Source organism: Tamandua tetradactyla, chromosome 9, assembly GCF_023851605.1.
Source record: "Tamandua tetradactyla isolate mTamTet1 chromosome 9, mTamTet1.pri, whole genome shotgun sequence".
NCBI classification, from domain to species: Eukaryota; Metazoa; Chordata; class Mammalia; order Pilosa; family Myrmecophagidae; genus Tamandua; species Tamandua tetradactyla.
The window spans coordinates 60369389-60395882 of record NC_135335.1 but is presented as its reverse complement, the minus strand read 5'-3'; the positions used below and the strand labels follow the sequence as shown (position 1 = coordinate 60395882).

General features: G+C 36.5%; 1 protein-coding gene and 1 pseudogene across 1 annotated transcript in view; both read left to right on the top strand.

The window, feature by feature from the left end:
- The window catches only part of CTNND2 (catenin delta 2), a 990776-nt gene that overhangs the window by 163516 nt on the left and 800766 nt on the right, over nt 1-26494 (top strand). Inside the window, exon 2 of the mRNA XM_077116860.1 lies at nt 25238-25374. Within this exon, the coding sequence (XP_076972975.1) occupies nt 25238-25374 (137 nt within the window). The remainder of the gene's footprint in view (nt 1-25237; nt 25375-26494) is intronic.
- On the top strand, nt 13251-13822 carry LOC143646351 (receptor expression-enhancing protein 5 pseudogene; annotated as a pseudogene).

The window sequence follows — 26494 nt, the reverse complement described above, 5'->3', positions numbered from 1 at the left end:
TGGACTGCTTCAGGGCCACTCATGTGTTTCTATATTTTTGCTCTGTGCCAAAAAGAAACCTATAGAGTGGTGTATGACATTGTAGGAGACTCTAGGAATAACAAAGTCAAATCAAAATAAATTTCCACTTCATTTTACCATTAAAAATAAGTATATTTTTCATATTTAAAGATATATTTAATCACCCACATAACCCAAAACTAAGCACATTAGAAATGACGTAGTTGGTAATACAGTTATTCTCCTACCAAGTCTACCAAAACCACTTAACCTACGTGTGATTCGGTCTTTTGACATTTTCATTTTCCACATTTATCTAATCAGGATGGAGTCCATTTTTCCAAATGCGCCTAGTAAGTTAAATTTGACCAGCTTAAATTTTAAATTGGAATTTTCCTTTGTGACAGGTATATACTATGATTTTTGTTTGTGAAAAATCATGTGCTTGGGAGACACTGTTTTGTATCTTGTTGGTGTTTGGTGGCCCCATGATGACTTCTCAGGCAGCCAAAGCAGTGTTCACTGTTTTCTGACCCAGCTCGTCATCAACCCTGGGTTGTTTGTCCTAATCTATGTGTAGTGACTCTAATAACTTGATATTAAATGACGTATAATATGCAGACTGCTAAATAATTAAATATGTAAGAAGACAGTTCAATAATTTTATTCAGTTGCCTCTGGGTACCCATAAAATGATTAAGACATGGCTTGGTACAGTACTATTTTGAAAATGAAATCGACAAATTAACCTCTCATCAGTGTTCTTATCCCATTTTGTTTGATTTGTTCAGTAGATCAATGGAACTTTACTCCTGTGTTCAGAGTTCAGAGAGCTGTTCTGCTTTTCAAAATCAACAGCTAATTGTGAGACATTTTTTCTCAATTGTGCAAATTATATGTGTGGTACGCAGAAATTAGATAATCATTTTCCAATAAGATGATGTCTGGATTTGTTATTCTAAATTGAAATTCAGTCACTTGAACAATTTAAATTTAGCGTCGTTCTCTGAGTAATTACTGTTTCATAAAAGCGAGCTCTCAGACTGCATCGCCTCACACGGATGTCTTCTGCAGACACAGATCACAAGGGAACAGAGGCACAATCCACGCAAAACAAAAGGTCTCTTCAAAACCCTGCATCCTTTTCTTTGGTAGAACTATTGATATCAACAAGTACCAGTTACACTGCTTTATTAATTAAGTTAATAAATGACTGACTGATCCAGTAAGTGAATGGTTCCAAGCAAAGCCAAATGCATGTACAATGAAGAGAGCAGCTTAACCAGAAGAATAGGTTAAACCCAGCAATTCATTCATTTACTCATTTGGTCATTCATTGCATCAACAAATGTGCAGTAAGACACTAGTTGGTAGACACTTCAATAACCAAAAAATTGAGATTATTTAGTTAAGGGAAAAAGTCAGTTAAAATAGGGAATCATAGAAAACTGTACATAAATACTATATGCATTTTAACTTAAAACTGAAATGTATCCATGCTCACTAAGCTTATAGGAGGACCTAGACCATTTTTTAAATATGTGCCTGCTCATAAGCATTCTTGCAAAAACCCCTTCTTTTCACTCCTTTCCCCTCATTACATCCTCTATGATTTCCCGTTTCTGTTCCTTTAAAATAGAGTAAAGAATCTAAGACACTTGTGAAGGATGCATCCTCTAGATGACCATGTTTCCCTAGCCTTGTATAATTTTCTCCTCTATAATTAATTTCATGGCATTTTTGATAGCTTAAAGAGTTTCACCAAAACATTCACATTAGTTGTTTTTTTTTTGCAGGGGGGAGGGGTGCATAGTCTGGGAATCGAACCCAGGTCTACCTGTGTGGCATTCTACTGCGGAATGCTACTACTGCACATTCTGTGCACCCCAACACATTAGTTTTTTTTTTTTTCCCAACACATTAGTTTTTAAAGAAACAAAAACTCTTACCCTTGAAGCAGTTATAACTTATTGGTTTACATACTTTTGAATTAAATGATATAATTATAAGTGAAACTGGGATGAATGGCTTTGGAATGGATTTTTGAAGGCTGTGTTGGAGGAGATGCAGGACCCCAGAGGTGGTGGGCAGCGGTCAGTAAGGGTTACAAAGTGGAGCCAGTTAGGAGAGCTTCATATATGTCCTTCATTGTGCTAGGCACTGGAACACCAAAATAAGAATCCTCTGACGACAGTCCTATTTATAAATTCCCTCTTCAAAACAAAAATCCACACTTTAGATCCAGTCATTAAGTAAAAAGAGACCCTTTCCTAGTCATTTCTTGCATCCAGTTTTCAGTGCCTTGTACTGAATCTGGCAGTCTGTACTCAGTGAAGCATTTTTGAATTAATGAATTATTTTCTAAATTGGTATCAGTATTGAGGTGTCCTAGTTTAGCAGCACAGTTCAGTGGTTGAAAAGCAAAGACCATGTGGATTTAAGCACCTGCTTTTCTTTTTTCTACCTCGGGGAAGTTAACCTCTCTGACCCTCGATCTCATCTTTCGGAAATGTAAGTAATAATAGAAGCACAGCATAGAGGTGGTTGTATTAATGCAGACAATATAGGCAAGAGCTTAGAAAAGTGCCCAGTCTCTAGTAAGACCATGTGCTTGTTTGAAAGGATTTTTGTACTCTAGAAAAGTCATGTTTTAATCCTAATCAGTCTTGTAGAAGCAACCATTTCTCTTATACCCTATTCAGCACTGTATATTGGAAACTCTGTTAGATTATCTACAGAGATGAGACTGGCCCAATTTTGAGTATTAGCTTTTGAATAGAGGGAGATGTGACTCCAAACATTTCTCGTGGGTCTTGATTGGTTTACTGGAGTCCTTTAAAGGAGGAAACATTTCGGAGAAAGCTTCAGAATGATTAGAACCCATGAGAGCCTACATAGCCAGAGACCTTTGGAGATGAAGAAGAAAAACGTCCCCAGGGGAGCTTCATGAAAGAAGAAACCTGGAGAGTAAGCTTGCAGTTGTCACTCTGTTCTCCATGTGCCTTTCTTTCCAGCTAAGAGAGAAACCCTGAACTTCATTGGGCTCCTTGAACCAAGGTATCTTTCGCTGGATGCCTTACATTGGACATTTTTATAGACTTACTTTCATTGTGACACGTTCGTGGCCTTAGAGCTGTAGAATTGCAACTTATTAAACTCTCCTTCTAAAAAAGTCATTCAGTTTCTGGTATATTGCATTCCAGCAGCTAGCAAACTAGAACAAGACCACGACTGATGTTATTACACATTGTCTTGTAAAAATGATGGTTTAACTATAACTTAAATGCTTAAATAGACCTTCGTGGCTCTTATCTCATTTGTGCAGCCATCCCTGTTTAGATAATATTGTGTTGAACATCATTCTTTAATATACCAGCTGTGGTGTTCTGGATGGTACCAAGAGACTGGCATGGTACTGATATGAGCTTTTTATTAATTGTTTTTTCACTTAGGAAAATCAGTAATTAATTGGTAGGAAACCTGATTGTAGGAGAGATATATATCAGAGACAAATTTTGTGGTCAATTTCTTAGGTTTTTCTAACCAAAATCTCTGTTCACATAGTATTTCCATAATTGAGATTTTTAAGGCAATATCACATTGATTTATCTGTATGTATTATTTCTTTAAGACTCTGAAATGTATAAAAAAATTTTCTATGTCAAGTTCTTGTTACTATGCTTGTTAATAACCTCTACAGTTATATAAAGTTTTCACTTTAGGGAGAACTTAAAATTTCTTTTTTCTCATTTTAAACAAATTTCATCTATTAATTGTCTTTTGGAGATGTTGAAAGTTTGTCAACAACATGGAGATATTAGAAAGATTGTTACAAAGTTTATTCTTGGACTTTTCCCTCCAGAAAGACCAGTGGGCAGAAAAACAAATAAACAAACAAAAAACCGGGCACTTCCTATGTTAATGGGAGAAATTTTGTTTGCTGTGGGGATGAACTGCAATTTCCTTTTAAAAGATGGTTTATGCTTGTTTTCTGTAAACTTATTTAATATTTTTGAGTTCCTATAATGACTACTATTATAACAAATAAATATTAAAATCCTTGACTTTCTTTAGGAATAATCTGTGTATTAGAAAGTGTTAACTGCTGATCAAGTGTGGCTTACAAAATATTCAGATAAAGGGGAAAGAAGAAAGTAGGACATGGGAAACTAAATGCTGGAAGGAGAATTTCTCCCATATGTGGAATAATTTATTTGATGAAAGCATTTTTTTAAAACAGTGCAGTAGAAAAATAGTGCAAATGTATTTTAATATTTATAGACCACGAATATGATATTAGTTTAACCAAACCTGTCTACACATATCTGAGATTTAATATATGATATGATTGAATATCATGATTGGAAAAATGATTCGATTGCTTTCAAACAGTTTTGTTGAAATTTGCCTTTGGGGTTTTGAACAAACTTGGCCCTTTGGAAGGTGATGTGCTTCATAGCACATTAGGAAGATGTTGACATTAGAGGGACATAAAAAATGGGCATCCTTCATCTTTAAGATGTCAGGAGTAATTAGTGTCCTATTTTAAAAAAACCAAAAACCTAAGGATTTATCTAAAAGAGAAAAGAAAAAAAAAAATCTTCCCTGAAACGAAGTATTATTTTGTAATAGGATTTGTAATGCAGAGGAACTATTGCTTAACATTGAGAATCCTGGAGCCTAATCAAAATGATATATGGGGCGGGCCACGGTGGCTAAGCAGACAGGAATGCTTGCCTGCGATACCAGAGGACCCGGGTTCGATTTCTGGTGCCTGCCCATGTAAAAAATAAAAATTAAAAAAATTTAAAGAATTAGAAAAAATATTTAAATTTAGCATATTGCTTTTTCATATAAGAAATATAAAAACCTGTATGTTTTATACAATTTTTGAGTACTATATTTTTCACTCAGATCACTTGGATCTGTATCCAAGCTATCAGATTTGATTATTTTTCTGTACCTCTGGATCAGTCTCTTTCTGCTAATGATTTTGTAGAGTGTATAATGCATGCTTTATAAACTTACAAGTATTATTTTGTTTACCTTTTCAAGATTTTATTGTGAAAAATGTTAGCATACAAAAGTAACCTTTTTCCTACTTTGCACTTTAGAATATTTAAAATAAATAGTGGAAAATATTAGAAATATCTGATAAATTATAAGCTCATCAATAAGATACACTGGTAAATCTCCTTTACCCTTTATTTATATCCCTAAGTAGAGATTTCATGTATACATTTAGTGGTGTTTTCTTTAATTGCCTTATAAGTGAAGAAGGATTGGTAAATTTAACCTAACAAGTGGGTGGCTATGCTATGTGAATTTTGTCATATCAAGAAGTTAAAAAATGCATTTTAATTTTAAAGAATGTATGGCTTAAATCACAAAGTGTGTCGTATCAAAATATAAGTATTTATGATTGTAGTTCATCAATCAGTTCTTATTATTGATTATATTATAGTGCTTTGGAGTAAAAGATAGTTAAAAAACTAAGAATCTATTCTACTCCTTTTTAAATAGCTACAGCAAGTATAATAGCAGCAGAACTGAATTTAGGTGACTGCTTTCCCATATGAGAAAGAAAACTACTGAGCAACACTAATTGCTCACAATGTAAGATTGATTATGTTGGGGATTGATTCACAGACGGCACCAAAGCCACGTGCAAATCTTCATCTATGTTGCTGTGGGTGTGAATCCATTTATAAATAATATCTTAAATATGTTAGGCTGGGTAAGAGTATGGACTCGTTTGTGCATAAGATCTTCAATATCCTATTCTGGTGTGGCAAAACTAAATCAGGGTGGGCCTTAATACATCTGACTAGAGAGCTTATCAAGAGAGAAAATTTGGTCCACTTTGCTGGCACTCACTTCTGGCCAGTGATTTTCCAGGCACCCAGCATCCAGTGGGATGTGCAGTGCACCCACAGAGCAGACACGGGCTGAGCCATGGTGGCTGGCCTGGGGCTAGGGCAGCTGCTTCCAGCTTTGCTCTTACCCACGCAGACTTATTCAAATCGAACAACTGTCGTAAGCTTTCAAGTAACACCTCTCAGAATACCTCAGCTACCCGAGTCCAGCTAATGCCACCACCACAGGAAGTGGCAGTGCCCTGCAGTCCGCAGCCGATCTCCTCTTGTTCTAGCTCTCCCTTTTACATCTCTACTGTTAAGAGATTCAGGTCAAGAAACATCTCCTTCCCCATCTTATGAACCTAATCCGATGACATCTTAAGTCCACTGTGGAAGTAGAAGTCAGTTCTTCATCGAATCTATTGGTTCCATTGTTGATGCAGGAAATGTTGAGAATCCCAAATTTGACTGGTATGAAGAACATGTGAAAGATTTGACTAGATGGTGAATGCTGATATTAAATCTATTGAAGTTTCATGTAGAAGTTAAAGAGAGACAACATCCAAAATATGATTTCCTTAAATATGACTTTTTATAAATATAACGCTTAAAACTCTACCTTGAAAACAAATAGACTTTATCTTATCTAGAGAGAAACAATTAAGATTCAGTTATCCAAATGGATCAAGAGATGAAATTTTAAACTCTATCTGTCTTTTTTACCTGCATCATGGTTGGGATTCTTCTGAGAATGCTAGACTGGAGATTAATTAAGACAAATGGAGCCAATTTAGTCATAAAAATCATTCTAATACTGTTCTTTCTTGCCAGTAACTTTGGGATCCCTCTGCAGCAGGCAGTGAAAGCTACTATATGCTACGGCAGGTTACAGCTTTTGATGACCTATGAGTCCTGTGATATAAGTTGTCTTTTTCCATCTTGAATCTTTCCTCCTTACATTGATACCAGTAATTCATAAGGAATCTGTATAGCTTAAATGCCTTGCTGACATCAATTTACTTTAGTTCTGCTTTGTGTATACAGAAGAACTTATTAAAATTAAGATGCATTTAAAAAAAAAAAAGATTCCGTTATCATTTGGTACATGAAGTATGTAGGGCCATGAAAAGATTAGGTGGTATAAAAGCTTCCGTTATTCTTTTATATGTACATTTGAAGCAACCTTCAGGTGCTACTGTAAATTCTCCATGTTTTGTTTCACCAAGGTTAATTTAATGCTGATAAACCCTAGAAGTAAGTTTTACATTGTGAACTATCACTGTTCTCTTGGGAAATGAACTCTTATTTCTGAGGCTTTGGATTTGACATTGTATCTGACTTTTTATGTATAATTGGTACGTGGCAGTGCAACAGTGTATTGAAATCTTCCCCCCAGTGCGAACACAATGAATACATTTTGCTCACACACGTATAAATCAAATGGTAGGCATTTCTCATCACACTCCCGTCCACCAGCACTACCAGGCTCACTTTACTTAAACTGATTCCAAAGCATGGAAGTGCATTGACTCGAATGATATCAAAACGCATTTTTTTTTTTTTTGGTTTCTGCATATGTTGAGTACCTTTTACAATTTAATAAGTGATGTATTTTGAAAGTAGAAATGACAGGTGTTGAATTTAAAAAGCAAATGTGAAGGACCCAAAAATAATGTAAATCCAATATTTGAGAAGTGAAGATTAGAACCTTTCCTGCATTAAATTTGCAAAAACTTTTATGCTATTTCAGTAAATCCTTTTTTTTAACTTTATGAATCAGAATAGCCACATTTGGAATACTATCTGTGTCAGTTAATATTTTTAGATAGTTAAAACTTGGTCCTTAGCCTAAAGTTGGCTTGATTCTGGAAAGTAAATATTTTACAACTGCCTCAATGCACAGAAACCTTCTTAAAAATAGATACCCCATGAACTTTTTGTTCACATGGTCACACATGATGCTTAAGATGTTCCAGTATCTAATATGGCCACAGTAGTCTTGATAGCTCATCATTTTTCCCCATCCTTAGGAATCTACACAGGGACAACCAGATCCAGCGGATCTCAAGCTACTGTGTGTGTGCATGAACACTTTTTCTTTTGCCTCATATCTGAATGCTGTACATCTGTTTTAGCTTGTATATTGTGTTTGTGTATTTATGCTTTGATTCATAGTAACTTCTTATGTTAGAAACTGATTTTCATTGAACACAAACTACAAATAAAATAATGGCTGAAAAAGAAAAAAGAGAGGGAGAGTAAATTTGGATCCAGCCAGTAGAAACTAGAAGTTAAAAGAGCCGGAGAGGACAGAGTTTACCGTGTGATGGAGCGCTGCCATCCCCAGTACGCAACCAACTCCAGGAGGAAGCATGGCCTTGTCTGATTTCTAACTTTCAAAACCATGAGACAACAAATGTTTTTTTATTTGAATCAGCCATTGTGCAGCATTTGTTGTAGCAGCCCTGGCAGGTTAAGGCAGTTTATTCTACATTGAGGGGTATGAGAGAACCAGAATGAGTTGACAGTTGTGAAGAGAGCAAGATGCCAGAATCCTGGCTAGACTGTTAGTGCCTAAAAAATGAAAAGGACTTGCCAAGAGAATCTTGCATTAATACTGTGAGAAAATACCATAGCTCAGTAACTGTGGATCATGATGGACATTCACTAATAGAGAACATTTTAAACCATAGTGTATAAGGATTTACTTTAAAAAGAAACCTAAAGTGCATTATATGAATAAGATTGTACCATCTTTTGATACCAAAACATTGCATGAGTTCTCATCACCACTATCACGCGAGACTATTATTTTATTCCTGTTTTATGGAATCTGTAGAGAAAAGTTATGCAAGGAAACAGTCCAAAAATAGCGTCTCAGCTTTCCGTAATGATTATTAAATGCCACTTTTTAATGTTAGCGTGATCTATTCTGTAAAAAAACTTTAAATGGCCTTAAAAATCGTTGAACAGACAAATATAAAATCATGACTGTGTTCCCTCTGATTTCTTTCTAGTTTTGAACCTTACTTGGTGGTGGGTGCCTGAGGGCAGCTGGGGATTTATGATGAATGATAATTCTGAAGTAGAGTAAATCCTGGGGTTAGAGGCAGGACCTGTGGCCTGACTTGTTCCTGATTCATCCCATGTGGATCTCCCTAAAACATTATCTCCCTAAAACATTATCACATAACATGATCACATAATGAACTCTAAAGAAGTAGAGATTGTCAGTAAACTCAGTATTACCCATTGCAGTGCAACACATTACCTTAAAAGTCAGCACCTTAAAACAACAGTCATCTTATCTCCTAGTTTCCATGGGTCAGGAATTCAGGAGCATCTTAGCTAAGTGGTTTTGGTTCAGGGTTTCTCACAATGATCCAGTCAAGACATCATCTGAAGACTTGTCTGGGATTGGAGTATCTGCTCCCAAGATGGTGCTTGGCTCTAACTCAGTCTCTTGCTGTTTGTTGGCAGGAGATGTTCATTGCTCTTCAAGTGAACCTATCCCGGGGCTGCTTTAGTGTCCTCACAGTATTATAGGTGCCTTCCCTCAGTGAGAGAATAAAATGGAAGTCCAGTGCCACTTGTCCCTAGTGTCAGAGTATTGCACCATCACCTCTTCCATATCCTTTGTATTAGGAGCCCCTAGGTCTAGCCAAGCCTCATGAGGAGCTGAATTAAGCTTCACTTCTAGAAATGTGGAGTATCAATGAATTTGTGGATATAATTTAAAATCACCACACTCTGCGAAATGAAACCTCAAGGAACTTAAAGATCATTATAATTAATAAGTAGATAAAAGATTTATTCAGATTAAAAGTAAAGAGCTTTCATTAAGAGATTATTGAAAGAGGAAACAATCTGGTAGTCTTATTTTGAGAAAAGAGGTTTGGTAATAAAGAAATACTATGATTTTGGCTTGCCAGAATTAAAACTTCACAGGGTTAATATTTTGATTTGTGCTAATTGAAAGTTAAAAGAAAATAGAAAATAAATTGAAAAATAGGATTAAGGTTCGATAATAACTTTTTCATAATATCCTATTGTTTGTTCATGTCGAAGGTATTTATTGATCACATGCCAGGCTTTTAGAACCCTAAAGTGTAATTATTTATAGACACTTTGCAGTGTAAACTTCACAAGTATAGTAAAACAAATACAATTTAGATTTAACTCTTTAAGCAAATATTTACTTTTTTTTTAAAGTCATGTGTTGTAGCAAGTGAATTTTTTCACTTAAAATGTCAAAATTTTCAAAATGTGTCTTCTGTATGTAACAAAATAGCACGTGTTTTTGGTACCTATCAAAGATTATTTGGGGTTCAATAATTTTTTAATTTTGTGTTCGAGTCAGTAATGATACTTGTTTGAAGAATTTCTTAGTTAATAGGAGCTACCAAAGTTGTATAAAAGTAATTGAAACAGTGTTCTATAATTAAATTGAAAACACTGATTGGAAATCTCACTGCATTTATGGGTTAAGCATGCTGGCTAAAGAACTCAGATATTTATTTACAGTGATTTCCCACTGATAGCAATTATAGATAGAAAAATAAAGTGTAATTGAGACCCAGTATTCTGTAAAGCAGCAGATACATATTTGCTATCAGATTGAAGTATAAATTGCCATAATTTGAGTGGACACTTTCAAGTAAGAATATGTCATGGGCCAGTGTGTGGTTGGCAATTTGGAACTTTCTGTGTAATAGATTGTGTCAGTTGAAGTTGTAATTCACAGGAGTTAAATCTTGGTGGATTGCCTGTAGAGCACGATTTATGTTTTTGTACCATATTTTATCATTTTAGCCTATGATTAAGTGGAGGAGTGTAAAATAGAAAACTACAAATGTTTAAAACACTATTGAGGAGATGATTTTCAAAGATAGGTCGTCTTTAACTAATAAGCATAAGTGCTTATGTTTAGCATTTTGCACAAATATGGATGGATTGGGAGTCTTTAGGTCCTGTATGAATGGGAAACATCAGCCACTGAGACATTTGTCAGTGACAGCATATTCTGCACACTCAATATGTATGGCAAGCCTTGTATAAGGAGCTGTGCTAAGCATCCTTCTTTGAAGTTTCAGCCAAAAAATTGTCATTCTACCACCCAGCCTCTTTATTACAGAATGCATTATAACTTCCCATTCTATTCACAGAAAGTATAAAATTCAAGTCATTATGGCTATTGTAGTTTCTGTGCAACTCGCTCCTTTTGAGAAGGGTCTGCAAGTTAGTGTTATTGTCTGTAAGTTGCAGAACCCCAGACTTAATTTTTATGGTATAAGGAGTGGGGACATCCCTATAGATTCAAAACCACAATAACCAGCTGTTAAAATGTATTTGTGGTGTCTAGGATAACTAGCATGGGTCTTGATTTCAGAAGTGGGTACCTATCTATTTTTTTTAATTAAGATGAACCTTGGAATTTTATGTCTCATCATGGTCATTATTTTCATCCAACATGTTCGTATTGTTAAGTATAGATATGTATAGTAGTAGAAATATATGTGGCTTGACCACTCGAGTATCATTATATTACCCAGACCCATTAATTTGAATGGGTCAAATTAATAATTTATAAAATAATTCTATTTTATAATATTGAAGGTATTTATAAGACTTTTATGTATCAAACACTGTTTTAAGTGTAAAATTCCTTGACCATTTTACCAATGAATATGATAATGAATTATAAGTTGTTTTGGTTTGCTAAAGCTGCTGAAATGCAATATACTAGAAATGGAATGGCTTTCATGAAGGGACTTTATTACAGTTTTACAGTTCTGAGCCAGAAAAATATCCAAACTAAGGCATCCAGGAAAAGATACCTTGACTCAAGAAAGACTGATGTCTGTCACTAGGGAAGGCATGTGGCTGTCATCTGTTGGTCCTTTTTCCTAGTTCCATTGCTTCTGGTTCTGATGCCAGTGGTTTCCTCTCTAAGTGTCTGTGGGCCTTCACTTAGCTCCTCTGGGACACAACTCTGGGTTCTGGCTTGCTTAGCATCTCATGGAAAATACATGGAAATGTATGCTCTGTTCTTCCCATGTCTAGGCATCTGCTCTCTCTTCAGCACTGCAAGCATCTCCAAACATCCATGTCTCTATCTGCTCTGAAGCAGCTGTCCTCCAAGTGTCTGCATTTAAGGTTTCGCCAAAATGTTTCCTCTTTTAAAGACTCTAGTAAGCTAATCAATACCCCTTTGACTGGTGAAGTCACATTTCCATCTAATAAAAAAGCCACACTCACAATTGGGTGTGTTGTATCTCCATGGAAACAATCCAATCAAAGTTTGCCACCCTAAACAATAGGTCTGGCCTCACAAGATTGGATCAGGATTAAGATGTGTTTTTTTCTAGGGGATACATAATAGTTTGAAACTGGCACAGGAGTGTTCTTTCATTTTGACTTATTCAGTAAGTACTTTATGGTGCTAACTTTTTACCAGGCACTATGTTGAGTTTATAAGTATGAATAAGATACAACTTCTGTTGTATCTATGAACTAATTAGGAGATATATAAATTTTAAAACTATGTTAGATATTACATTGATTTAATGACTCTTTTGGTCACAAGTGACTGAAATTCCATCCCAAATGTCTTAAAAGAAAATGGGACCACAGTTGTATTAAGAAGCATTCCAATTTCAAAGACATTAAAAGATTGAATAGATCCCAGAAAATATAAGATCATTATAGTCCAGTGTGATAGATGCAATGATTGAGGAGTGTTCCAGTTGCAGGGATAACAAGGGGGAAGTAGTGATTCACATTTTCCTGAGGTGCCCAGGAAGCATGAGGAGGAAGAAGTGCCTGTAAGGCACTGTAAGGGGGAAATGGGGTACTATAGCCAAACGAAGTCTGGCCATGCTGAAAGCATTTGGAAAGAGGACTCTGTGTGTACAAATTTCTATTCAGTGATAACATATTTGGAAATTCAAGAGGATGGGTGATCAATAATTCAGTGTCAGGGGAGCAAGAACAGGTATTGAGAGTGGAGAAGTCAGCTTGTACTAGGGCAATAGCAGCTTCATGCATCATGCAAAGCAGGTTGGTATTTCATCCTGTAGGTCAGTGATTTTCAAGCTCCAGTTTGCAGTCATCAATTTAGAGGCTAACGAATGACTAGCCTCTTTTAATGAAATTGAATAAAATAAAATAAGAAAGGTAGTGCATCTCATGTTGCAAGTCTTCATATTTTATGAAATTTTGTTTCAGTTAAAACATACTGTGTGTTTCACTACATCATGATATGAAATGCATTTATCTCATAAATGTTTGGAAACCTGTATCTAGACACTGAGAATCCATTTGAATAAATTTAGGAAAAAGAGCATCAGGATTCCACTTACAGAGTAGAAGCAGCCTTGGGGCAGCGTGCTGATGGTCCCTGCAGTGTCTGTGGCCATGAGGCAGAGGTTTCATTTCTACATGGGAAGAACTGCATGAATGAACTCCTGGCCAACCTCGAGGGCAAGACTGGTGTGAACTGGAGCGAGCTCTGCACCATCAGGCTGGTTGCTTTGAACTTGGTATTGGGTTATGGAACCTCTCTCCTCTGCAATCTGATAGGATGTGGCTACTTAGCCTATACCTCAATGAAAGCCATAGAAAGTCCCAACAAAGAAGATGATACCCAGTGGCTGACCCGTTGGGTAGTACATGGTGTGTTCAGCATTGCTGAATTCTTCTCTACCTTCTTCCTGCCATGGTTCCCCTTCTATGACATGCTGAAGTAGGTTTCCTATTGGGGTGCTTGGCTCCAAACCCTTCTAATGGGGCTGAACTGCTCTACAAGTGCATCGTCCAAGCACATCATCAATCTTTTCTTGGAGTCCCAGGTAGATAGTGTAGTGAAGCACCTGAAAGCCAAAGCCAAAGAAACTACAGATGCCATTATTAAAGAAGCCAAGAAAGCTACCATGCATTTACTGTTTGAAGAAAAAAACACCTAAACCACTGGCTGAATGAAACCTTTGTGCCTTCTCTGAACCTTTCTGTTAGAGCTTGATGTTATATCAGGGACTGTGGTATAATCAATTTAATAATGTTGCCTTGGAAACATTTTTGATATATTAAAAAAAGAAATGTGTTTGTAAGGTTGTAAGGTTTTTTGTTTTTGTTGTTTTGTTTTGTTTTTTTTACTTTTACTATCTATATACATAGGAAGCATTTTAATTTAAACTTAATGCAGTGGGCATGTCCAAATTTTTGGTAAGTTTGTTTTTTCTTTGTATAGGAAAAGACATGTTGTTGTCCTGCAGGAAATACAAATGAAAATAAAATAACATATCCCAAGGCTGTGTACTTCACTGGGCTCGCTCTCTATACATTTTCTCGGTATTTAACGTTTAGGATACTCTTTATGGTTCTTCTCCATGTAATGTACAATTTCGTATAATCTTTACATGTTTTTAATGTATTTCTGCATGATATATATATATATATATATATGAAAATGTCATTGACTATATAACATGCATAATGCTTATGAGGGGAAGGTTGTACATGACATTTAAACTTCTGTACAATAAGACCACTTGATAAAAGCGGGAGGTTCTATTTGGTTTGATGTGCTAAATAATTCTTCATAAAATTATACAGCTATTTCAAATTAAGAGAATTAAGTGAGAAATGAGATTGACTGTAGTTGGCCTGGTTGACTTCCTAACATTGTAGCAGCTGAGCACCACTCATTCTACTGAAGAATGGGGAAATGTATACATGCCCCAGTAATCTGCAGCTCCCAGTTCCTCCTAGAATTACTTATACTGAATTATTTGTAGCCTTTCAAAAATCTGTTTAGCATTGTTTTAAAGAAAGTGCTAAAAATGGAAACCATTCCTGATATCACCTTCAAAACTGAGGAACATGTTGGCTTAGTCTTGTTTCTTCCCCAATCTTCATCTTTTTTAAACAAGTGTAATGAACCTCCAAAGATTTGCCCAGCTCTGATTACAAATATGTTCTTGTTTATATCATTAGCAACAACATGCTAATGGTGACACTTAGCTCTGAAAGCAATTCTGGAGGATTAAAGGAAAGTATAACATATAGCTGAGCAGTAGTCATGTCAAATTCCCTTCACCTTTCTCTGGCCTTTAAAGGTCAAACACAAGAAGCCTCCCTGTTTTCCAATTCAGAATCATTTGCAGTCTGTTTTAAATGCCTTTCATCTTTTTTTCTGTCTTGATAAGTTGCATATAACTGCATTAAATACCATACAACAGTTAAAATGAATGCCTCCAACTTGATGGCCCAAATAACTTACAAAGGTCTCAACTTATCTGGACCAGAAAAACTGAGCTTTACAACATACTGTTAGGATCCAATTGGAAATTACACTAGGCTAAAACAAAAGCATTGCAAAAAAATGAGGTTAAATATCCAGCCAGTAAAATATTTTTATAAGGCAAATAAAGATGATTAAATTTTAAAATTTTAAAAACAATCAGGTAAGATTATGATGATGTTTCTTGATGTAAAAACCATTAAAGATATCAAAGAAAGGAGAGAATATCACCCACCTATTATAATATGGATCACGACTTTTTTTGGAGGAAACCAGTAGTCATCATATGGCATCTTATTGAATGTATCTTAAAAAATACACTAAACAAAACTTTTAGAAAGCAAATAGTTATTTAGTAGAGAAAATCAAGTCTTAGGTTAAAAACAAAAAAGTACCTGTAGGAGGATTTAAATCCTTTTTCCCGTTCTTCATTTCAGAAGAATGAAAATTAGCAACTTCTAGCATCACAATATTTAAACACATTGTTAGAATACAGAATATATAACTCTTAGTATGTAGAATATATAATCAGACAAAATGGGGAGGCATAAAAGTTTCTCATGCTTATAAGTGCCTCCAGGCTAGTATCAGTTTCAAAACTAGAGTAAGATATATATTCTGAATGCAGTTTTTTTTTTCTGTTAGCGTGACTTTACCCTACAGTGTGTTTCTGCAAAGAAATTTAAGAAACTTAAGTTACTGTTTTTGGAATTCAAAGTGTACTTATAGAGGCGGAAGTTACAAGTTGGTCAATTCTGTTAGATTCCCCAAATAAAATATTCCAGGGCTAGAATAATTGAAAAGCTAAGTTTTAGTTTGTGTCTAGCTATAGAAGACAAATGTTTGTTTTTATATATATATAAGATATTTCCAAGTATTTTGTGAAGTTACAGCATTCTACTTAACATTTAAAATTCTTCAGAAAGACAGAATTCCTGCAGCAATTCTTCTCTTACTTGAAAGCTGCAATCATCATTCATATTAGCAACAAAGTGATTGCTACTCTGGGGAGAGTCTTCTACCCACAACCTGAAGAAAATGAGAATAGTTTTTAGATATGTTATCGCCTATCTTGAAGATATGATGTATTGAGTGGAAATGGATGTAAATAAAGTTCAATTATCTAAAAAAAAAAATAGATCCCACTTATGGTAAAGAAAAGTGAATCTCCCACTCAACATTGTAGAGAATTGCTTGGAGGAGGCAATACCACCAGCAAGAAGGTAGGTTAGGAAGTTATTGTAGTCATGCTGAACTTGGGGAGAGCATAATGTTCTCAGTGAGCCGTTTTCACCAGGTATCTTTGCACATCAGGAGAGAGGCCACAGCTGGAGGCGAAGAGAGTCATTAGCCCTTCTAGTGTCAGGTGTGCTAGGCTTTGCTAAGGATAGGTGTGGATGTGTTCCCTAAGAGAAAATGGAAGGCATTGGACCTTGGAAACTCATGTTTAAGGCAAATGGCTTTCAACCTCAGCATGCTGGCAGGTGGGGATTGTACAGACAGTTGCAAAAATGTCTAAAGTCATCTGTTATTTCCAATAATGTCCATAATGTTATACTTCGTTTATTGTCAAAAATACAAATCAACAATTTCAAGGCCATCACCAGACTTCTTAAAATCCTCTCCAGGGCTTTCCCAACAGCAAGTAGCTGCCCCCAATTTCGTTCTGATTTCAGAGCTCCAAGTTAATGCTCCTCCATGCCCAGCCCTAATGCTCACCTTTCCTGCTTCTCTCATCTTACTGTAGAGATTTATTCTGTTAAAAACAATTAGACAAGATACTAATTATGGAGGTTTATTTGGACAGTTTATGATCCATGAATCAGGCAGCATCCAAGCTGTGTGTGGAAAGAAGCCCCAGTGAGGGGTGGAAAGAGGGAGCTTATCCAGGGCAAACCTTGTTATGTAAAGGAGTCTTACAAAGTCAGGAACAGATGTGTATGGGCTAGTGTGATACGCTTGTCCATACAGAGAAGTTGTCTCTACTGGACCTCAACTGGTTCATCAACAGGTATGCCTTAACTGAATTCTGTAGGGTGCACTCCACTGTTCCATTTTCTTGGAAAGGTTCTGAAGGTCAATAATTTCATCTCATGGAAAATCCTTTTAAAAAAGGAGCCCCTTATGGCAACATCTAATGCGTGCCGCTATTTTATTTTACTTAATAGTTGTGATTCTTTACTCTCTGCTGGTGACCCTCAGCCTTTCCAGTTCCACTCATTCAAGCTCTTACATTCGTTCACCTTTTCCTCTCATTCGTGAGGTTCTGCGGTGCCCTGACCGAGGCTGACTTGCCTGTCAGGGTCCACCTGAGGAGACACAGCCCAGCTCTCATGCTTTTCCTCCAGTGTTTTCTCTGGCATCACACATTATAAGCTTGGCTGGGGCAGGAATCAGGAGGGGCCATGAGGTTGGCATATTTTTTGAAACATTACTCTCTCAACAACTTTTAAGATAGTTAAGATTTTGAAGTAATATTTGCTAAGTATGGATGAAAATGGCTGAGGTCAATCTTTGGGGTGTGGACTTGGAAACATGTAGAGAAAACAGACCCTCATCTTCTCCTCAAAACTTTATCTTCCTAGAACCTGGCTGCCTGTCCTCTCTCCCATGTGTGAGCACTGCCATCCCATTTTGCTGGGTGGTAGCCTCTGGAGCAGCTTCCTAATTAACACCACGAATAATAATAACCAGATGTCCACATTTAGGTTGGTTCAGCTCTCCTCGACTATAACAGCTCATGTAGTGACACAGAGTGGACTTCCCGAACTTTCAGGTAATGTCCAACCTCCCAGTGCCCTCAACACACAGGTAGAGCAGTTATCCTCTCATGATCGACTTGGTAATTCAACACTTCAATCCCAGTAACTCTCCACCCTGCCATCATATCTCCCACCACAGTAACAGATGACCTTGTGTCACTGAGCCCACAGATAGTATTTAACGCTGCATCCCCCAGTCTTATGTGACTTGGCCATTTTCCCACCTGCTGGCATTGCATTGCTGATGCCCTTACAGTTGCATGCTCTGAATACTGCTCAGCACTGCTGCTTCCCATCGTCACATGGTGCTGTCCATAAATTTTGCCAGATTTCTCTTGCAGGGAGCTAGCTGCTGGTATCAGATATCAGAGGTCCATTGCCTGCTTTATTGATGGTTCTACCTTAGAAGTGAGCTACTCAGAGTATACATTCTCAGGCAGTGGACTGGGGCAAAACCTTCAGACTAGCCCTATCATTTCTGAAAAGCAAATTTCTTGAGTGAGGATGAAAGGGTAGCATTTCAAATAGAACACGGAAAATGCAGAGCTCACTATTGTTATATTGCATGTTCTAGTGAGCTCCCATTATTGATTTTGCCCTAATAGTTCATATAGTAACTCAACAAATATTTATTAGCTGGCTGCTATGTGCAAGGTACTAAGATAGGTGTGGAAAATTGGATATAGACCAAGACAGATTGAGTTTCTGTCCTAATTGAATTGTTTTAACAACTATTAGTTATTATATTTCTTATATCATTATGACAAACTAGAAGTTAGAATTTCTCTTTTAAAAGGAAGGTGCAAAGTATATGCACATGAACCATCCTAGTGATAGTGATGCTATGCCTATTTTTCTTGGTAGTGACAAATATAGAATTGTAATTTAGGTGACCAGAGTGATAACATTGTTCTCCATGTCACTAATTTGTGTAATTCCTCATATTCTATGCATCCCAAGGTTAAAAATAATATATTAATCCTTATTCTTCAATTTTATAAAATTGCATGCCTTTTAAATTTCACCTGTGTAATATCAAGTTATAAAATTAAATATGTTAAAAGTATATTAAATTTTTTAAACATTAGACTCATATTCATATATATTTGAATTATATCATTTGGATAATTTAATGGTAAATTTCATTATTCCCTGGGCATAACATAATGGCAAATTATGAAAACGATACCTAATTATGGAATTACAACAAAAGTTATGTGCTTGGGCGGGCCACGGTGGCTCAGCAGGTAAGAATGCTTGCCTGCCATGTCCGAGGACCCGGGTTCAATTCCCGGTGCCTGCCCATGTTAAAAAAAAAAAAGTTATGTGCTTGTGTTTTAGAACATAGGATCAAGAACGGGGAAGAGAGCTGTCTTGAAGAGGGCCAGAGACATGCATTTATTTGAAATGGAAGAAGCAGATAAGCTTGGGCATGGCAGTATACTGAATTTGCTCAATTGTCTGGTATGAGGAGGCAGGTAGTTGACATCAAGGAGTCTCTGTAATTGAAGTCATTGGCTGGCTGAGGGTAAGGGAAGAAGCATTAGAAGAGTGATAAATGTTTCTAGCAGCTGTAAAGTAAAGGTAAAAAGGGGCATGCTTGAAGAAAAGGCAAAGAAAAGAAAAGATTTGACAAGCAGTGTTTAGAAATCATCAATCTTTACATTCCCTGATTCACAGCAGAGGGTGGTTTTTGCTGAAGCATTTAGCTGCCCAGATGTAAGCACAGGAGAGCAGGTGAAAGGATTTTGGGGTGAGGGTATTGGAGCAAGATGCCTTCTCTTCTCCCAAATCTATTCCACGTACAGTGTCAAAATTTTGACTCATGGCCAGGCACTAAGACCAAACCCATAGCATCATGTGGACACTGAATAATACCCAGAATCTGACAATTTATCACCACCTCTAATGCCCAGGATTAAAGTCATAGGTGAAGAGTGACTTCTGGGTTAGAGCAGTGCTACCAGTAGAACTTTCTACCCTGATGGAAATCTTCTACATTTGAACTGACTTGTACGTTAGCCACTGGTAACATGTGACATTTGAGCCCTTGAACATGGGTTGTACAACTGAGAAATTGAATTTTTAATTCTACTTGATTTTAATTAGATAAAAATTAAGTATCCATTATGTGGCTGAGGATGACCATATTGGACCATGAGTTCCATGGGAGTCAAGAAGTTCTAGATGCCAGGATTTGAAGCAGGTGGGACCTGTTTACCTGGGTGGAAAAAGAAACGAGCCTTCAGAGTGTGGAGACATCCAAGGAGTGACAGAATGGGAGAAGAGTTGAAAAGACAAGAGGTCACAAATTACCGGGATGAACAAAGAACATATCATAGCTAAAGGAACTTATTGTTGAGTTGGAGAGGAGGAAGTTAAGTAGTGGAGGCTCATGAATGCTGGATGGATCACCCACATGGATGGTTATGTGACACAAGATCTCATCAGTTATTCTTTGGAAGATGGTTATGTCTTGATAACAGAGTCAGCAGGACTGGGCAGAAGTGGATAGAGGAGGAACAAATTTGAATATTAAAAAATAGACTAAAAATATTATCTTCTTTGTATGTTGATGGAAGTCAATAAAATACGACATTGGATGTGATCCTTGAGAGAGTTTTGCCTTCCAAAGGGCAGGCAAGACTTTATCATGTGGTCCATATAATATACATTTGTAGTGATTCATGTTTGGGAAATGAGAGTTTAAATATTTGAGTATAATCTTCTTCAAATTGAAAGGGAAACTTTGCATATAGGGCTCCCTGCATCGTGGTCACCTTCGTTGTTTCTTTACTGAATTTCTCATTGTGTCATCTGTAGGAGTATTGGCATGACCGGTTTTCCAGGCTTTTTTCACATCAGTGGGGCACATCATTTTGTCAGCTTTGATTTATCCGGGTGTATTGATTTGAAGCAGGGGGCATGGCACCTGTATGTCATTTTAATTGAAGGTGCCAACAAAGACCTTTACTGCATAGTTCTGCCCAGCTGCTACAGATCCTGAGTCTCCCACTTTGCCTTGGCAGCAAGGTGATGTTTCCATGAGGGTGGAGATCCTGAAAAAAATGTACAGATTCTTTATTCCATCAATATCATTTCTAGAAATTTATTTAAAATGTTGTGAGTATAAAACTGGGGTAAAAATGACATCCAAAAGATAAGTAAATCATGATGAATACACATTATTGACCACTAAGTACTTATTACATAATTATACTGTAGGATAATTTTTGCTGGCATAAGAAATTGCTCATGATATATTGCTGAGCAAAAAACGAAATTCAGATTCATTGCATTAGCACCCCATTATGCAAAACTAAATTCTACACAACTATAAATTGTATCAGAAGAAGTAAATTAAATCAGAAAAAAACCTATACAAAAATTCCAGTTACAGTACAGTAGTTATATGTCATGGCAGAATTCCTAATGCTTATTCTTTATATGCTTTTTCCCCCTGGATTTAGCTTGGATTAACTACTAATTTTTAGTGGATAAGCTCTAATTAAGAGTCAAGTACTGGGCCATATTACTGAAAAGTTGAAAAGCTTAACGTTTCTTATACTTATTAGACAATTGAGACCTTGGCTCTGAAAGTCTTTTTCGCATTTCCTCCCTCTCTTATATATATACTGAGCTCAGAAGATGGGGAACCGAGGTGGACAGGCTTTAGCATGCATATGTAGTGATGGTCAGTGGTTAAATTAAATCTGGATGTTAAAAATTTATGAGCCACAAAAGTTATTCAAGTCATTTGCATTCAGACATGGAGTTTGCCTGTGGTAGCAATGGCTGTGTATGGGGTAGTAAGCTGTGGAGATTTCTCTTGTCTGTCTGTTCTTGCTATAAGAAGAAAGGGGGCAGTAAAACAGACCTAATTATCCCTTATACTGTGTGGATCCAACTTCCCAAGTGCTTGAGGAATTAGTGTGATTTAACACCTATTAAATTCCATATTCTATTATGATAGGTTACTGTCATAACTCTTGAGAGGTCCATTTTATAAAAATGTGCGTGTAGATCAGCATTCAGAAGGTAGTATAGTTATGGGAAATAGGCGGACAAATCAAGGAACATTAACACAAGAATAAAAGTGCAGAAAACCTGAGTCCTAGACCCATTTATATTCCCTAATAGTATTCATATCTTAGACAATTTATTTGTCTTAAAATATGTCAATGATAATACTGGCCCAACCCTGGATTAGCATGGGCCCCCAAAATTTAGGACCACAAAAATTAAAATAATAATTTAAGATGTATAAGACTCGTCTTTTCTCAACTGAAGGCTCCCCTTGTGTGGTCTTTGGAAGCCATAGATATTAGCCAGAAGTGTAAGAGCAAGGGTGGAGATACATTCTCACACAAGACCTTCCATTTTCTTTTCTCTGTCCTTCTGCGCCTACCCTCATGCTCTCCGCTAACACCCTGCCTCCTTTTTTCCATTTCTCCTAAATCGAACGTCATGGGTTTTAGGCTATTTCACCTAGGAAATAATCATTGATCTATTTATTGTTATTATATGCAATTATCAAGCTTAAACAATTAAGAAAACTACAAATGAAAGCAAGTTGAAAACTCAAATATTCTTTATTATTATCATCCCTAGCCCACCATCATAATTACTTAACTATCTTTCTTTAGTCTTGTTGGTATCTGTTCTAGTTTGCTAGCTTCCAGAATGCAATATATACCAGAAATGGAACAGCTTTTAAAAAGGAAAATTTAATAAATTACAAGTTTATAGTTCTGAGGCTGTGAAAGTCTCCAAATTAAAACAATTCTATAGAAATATCCAATCTAAGGGCATCCAGGTAAAGAAAGATACCTTGGTTCAAGAAGACCGGTGATGTTCAGTGTTTCTCTCTAGCTAGAAGGGCGTATGGCGAACATGGTGGCATCTGGTAGCTCTCTCTCCAGGCCTCTTGCTTCATGAAGCTCCCTGGGAGGCATTTTCCTTCTTCATCTTCCTTGGGTTGCTGGCTGGTGGACTCTGTGGTTCTCTCATCATTCTGCATTGGTTCAGCAGCGCTCTTCTCATTCCTAAATGGAACTCTCTCTAAAATGTCTCTTTTTTTATTGGATTTCACTAAACTAATCAAGATCCACATAGAATAGGTGGAGACATGTCTCCATCTTATTTAATTTAACACCCACAATTGATTAACATCTCTGTGGAGATAACTTAATCAAGTTTCCAACCTATAGTGCTGAATAGGGATTAGAAGAAACCGTTGCTCCCACCAGATTGATTAGGATTAAAACATGGCTTTTCTAGGGCACATAAGTGCTTTCAAACTGGCACAATATCCTTTACCTAAAATACTTTGAAATTTTTAGCCACGAATTGCATTTTGTCAAGTCCTATTTAAATTGAGGCTTACCCTTTGTTCGAATTCTTCATTGTTAATATTTCCACACACCTTCCATATATTACATGCTTGTAACAGATTTACTTATCTTTCGAATGCAGTTGTAAATAATTTACCTTAAAAAATAAAAGCAAATCAAAACTAAGTTGGAACATTAGTTGAGAAAATTAAATGATCACATATTTAATAATATAGTTTAAGTAAAATTCTGAATTGGAGCCCTAAATTATTAAACAAATGTGGCTAACGATATAATACAAGGGTTGTGCTGGAGGTTGAATTGTGTCCCCTATGAAAGGCAAGTTTGGGTCCCAATCCCTAGTCCTGTGTGTGACTTCAGTTGCAAATAAGACCTTTGAAGATGTTATTAGCTAAGGAGTGCCCAGACTCAATGAGAATGCGCCATAAGCATCAAGAAACTGGAAGTCAAGGAAATGTTTAAGTCAGTGGAACCTGGAAGAGAAAGAAGAGAATGGCGTCGCTTGCATAGCCATGGGCCAGGAAAGCCAGTGTTCCAAGGATTTGCGGCCACCAGCTCCAAGGATTTGTGGCCACCAGCCCCAGAAAGCCAGCCATGTTCAGGGAGTAAGCATCAGCTTGTTGACACCTTGAATTTGGACTTCTAACTTCAAAACCCTGAGCCAGGGGTGCATGGGTGGTTTAGTAGTAGAATGCTTGCTTACCATGCAGGAGACCTGGGTTTGATTCCAGGCCCATGCACTCCCCCACCAAAACAACAACCACCACAACAAACAAAATTAATTCTTGTTGTTAAGTCAACCCACAGTATAGTATTTGTTTTAGCAACCAGGAACCAAAACAGGCTGTTATAAAAATTAGATCATTTGGTGCAAAATCCTTATTGCTTGTATACAGTAGGGTAGGAAATATGTTTCAACAATCATACAACATTAGTTTATGGAGGTACATGAAATGCAATGGCCTGAGGCAACAGGCTAATCTTTATTTAACTCATAGCCTTTTGTTTAGGTGTCTGCTTTTGTAATGCCTTGGTAAAAACGGCCCTCAGCTCATCATTTTGTTTTCTCTACTAATGGTCAGTGCCAGGTGATGAACTTAACAAAGACTTCACCCTCTTTATTTGGGTGAGAAAAGAAAAGTACAGTGGAGTTAAATAATTTTCGGGAATCTTGTTTTGAACATGGACATATATATATATATATATGTTGATATGTGAATTGGGGCCTGTGTTCTTTGTGTTTGTCGTTCCTTTCATAAATAAGCGCAGATAAAAGGAACTGTGCCAAATGGGTGTTGCCAGCTGTAAAAAGAATTTGTTCATTGTTGGTTACAGAGTGGGAACTTGGTAAATATCTGTGGAGTGGACTGTTTACTGTATTTCACAATACAGACTAAGCTTTTCATGTTAATTTAAGTATTTCCTTAAGTACTGATAATGGTTTACTTTGTGTCATTATTTTTGTGTGGGTTTTATTTTTAATTTCTTTTAAAATTATTGATAATTTTATTTTTTACAAAGGGGGAATATCTAATATATTTTCTTTTGCAGTGGAAATACTCCACTATGCAAGTAAAAATTTTACCTAAAACAGATGTAAAATGGTAGTTGGACTAGGTTCTTAGACTCAATATTTCTTTATCTCTTTACTCATTCTTGTAATCTTACTTGCATTTTTTCTCTTATCATTTCTTCCTCCAGTTGCCTTAAAACACAGTGCCTGTAATGTGTCCTGGAATTTGGTTGGGATTGATACAGAAGGGACCCCATTCTATTTACTTTTATTGTTTTTCCTTCTGTAATTGTGTCATGTTCTCTTGCTGCAACACGTAATTTTTATTTTCCAAAGTGTACTGTCTGGAATGGCCTGACAGTCATGGATCTATGTCTAGTTCTCTTTCTATGTCTGCATTTACATTTTACAATATACAATTGTAATGAGCCTGTCTCCTTGTCTTGCAGGAGCTATGCCTGTTCCAGACCAGCCTTCATCAGCCTCAGAGAAGACCAGCTCCCTCAGCCCTGGCTTGAACACTTCTAATGGGGATGGCTCGGAAACGGAAACCACCTCTGCCATCCTTGCCTCAGTAAAAGAACAGGTAGAAACATTTGATTTTTGTAACATACACATTGGGATAATTTTTAAATTGTTTTTCCCAAGATGATCAATGCTGATTATATTACATTGGAAGAAAATCATAATTTTCTGTCAGTAAGATATGATTACAATTGCTTTTGACTCGATGTTTTCATTCATGATTTAGACAGCTTTCCTTGAAAAATTATTCCATAGAAGGAAATAATTAACTTTCAGCATTTTCTACAGGTGAAGTTTTAGCAATTTTCTTGAGGGACCTGGCATTTAATACTATTCAATTGATCGAGTCAAATAATTGGTCTTTTGGAAATACAAAAGGTCGAGGGAAAATTGGTTCTCCCAGTGTTTGCAAGATGGATCTGGAAGAATACACTCAATATTGTCCCTGTAGAACTTATAAGTCTCAGTACTTATTCCTCTCAACATTACTGTAACAATAGATAGGTAATTCCTCTCAACATTACTATAACAATAGTTTGGCAAATCATCTAAAGTCTTAAATTTGGAAGAAATGGTTTCATGGAAATCATATGTTCTTACTAATAAGAGGTTTGAAATAATTAAAGAAAAGCTATAAGATCAAGATTCTTCTATTCACTTGTTTTGAGCATGGGCCAGAATATAAATCCATACCTATTTTTTGAAGAGAAACCATCCTGTGTTGGTGTTGTAGATCGGATGTTCTTAATTAGCAACCAGATTCCAGTAACATCTCAACAGAGCTGTAGTGCAGCATGGAGTAATTAAGGGCAGCCACTCCAAAGGAAAGGCTCTAAAGGAAACTGATTTTGTTTAATAAGTAGAAACTGAATTATATAAGGGTAGGAATTAGCCTAAATGATCAGGTCAGCAGCAGAATAGCTAAGGAAAGATCCTGCTGACACAAAGAGTCAATTACACCGTTGGTTGAAAGTGTGTCACCAAGTGAGGAATTGGGCAGTCAAGTAGGTACACAAAGGAAAGTTGATGGGGGGATTGGATGGTCTAGTTTGTGAAAATGTTTAGTGAGCAGAAAACTTCCTTGAGGTATGGAATTATTTCTTGATTAGTTTCTTTCCATAACTCCACTTGTGAGAGTTTTCCAATTATTTTTAAAGGATAATGGGAAAAGATAGCAAATG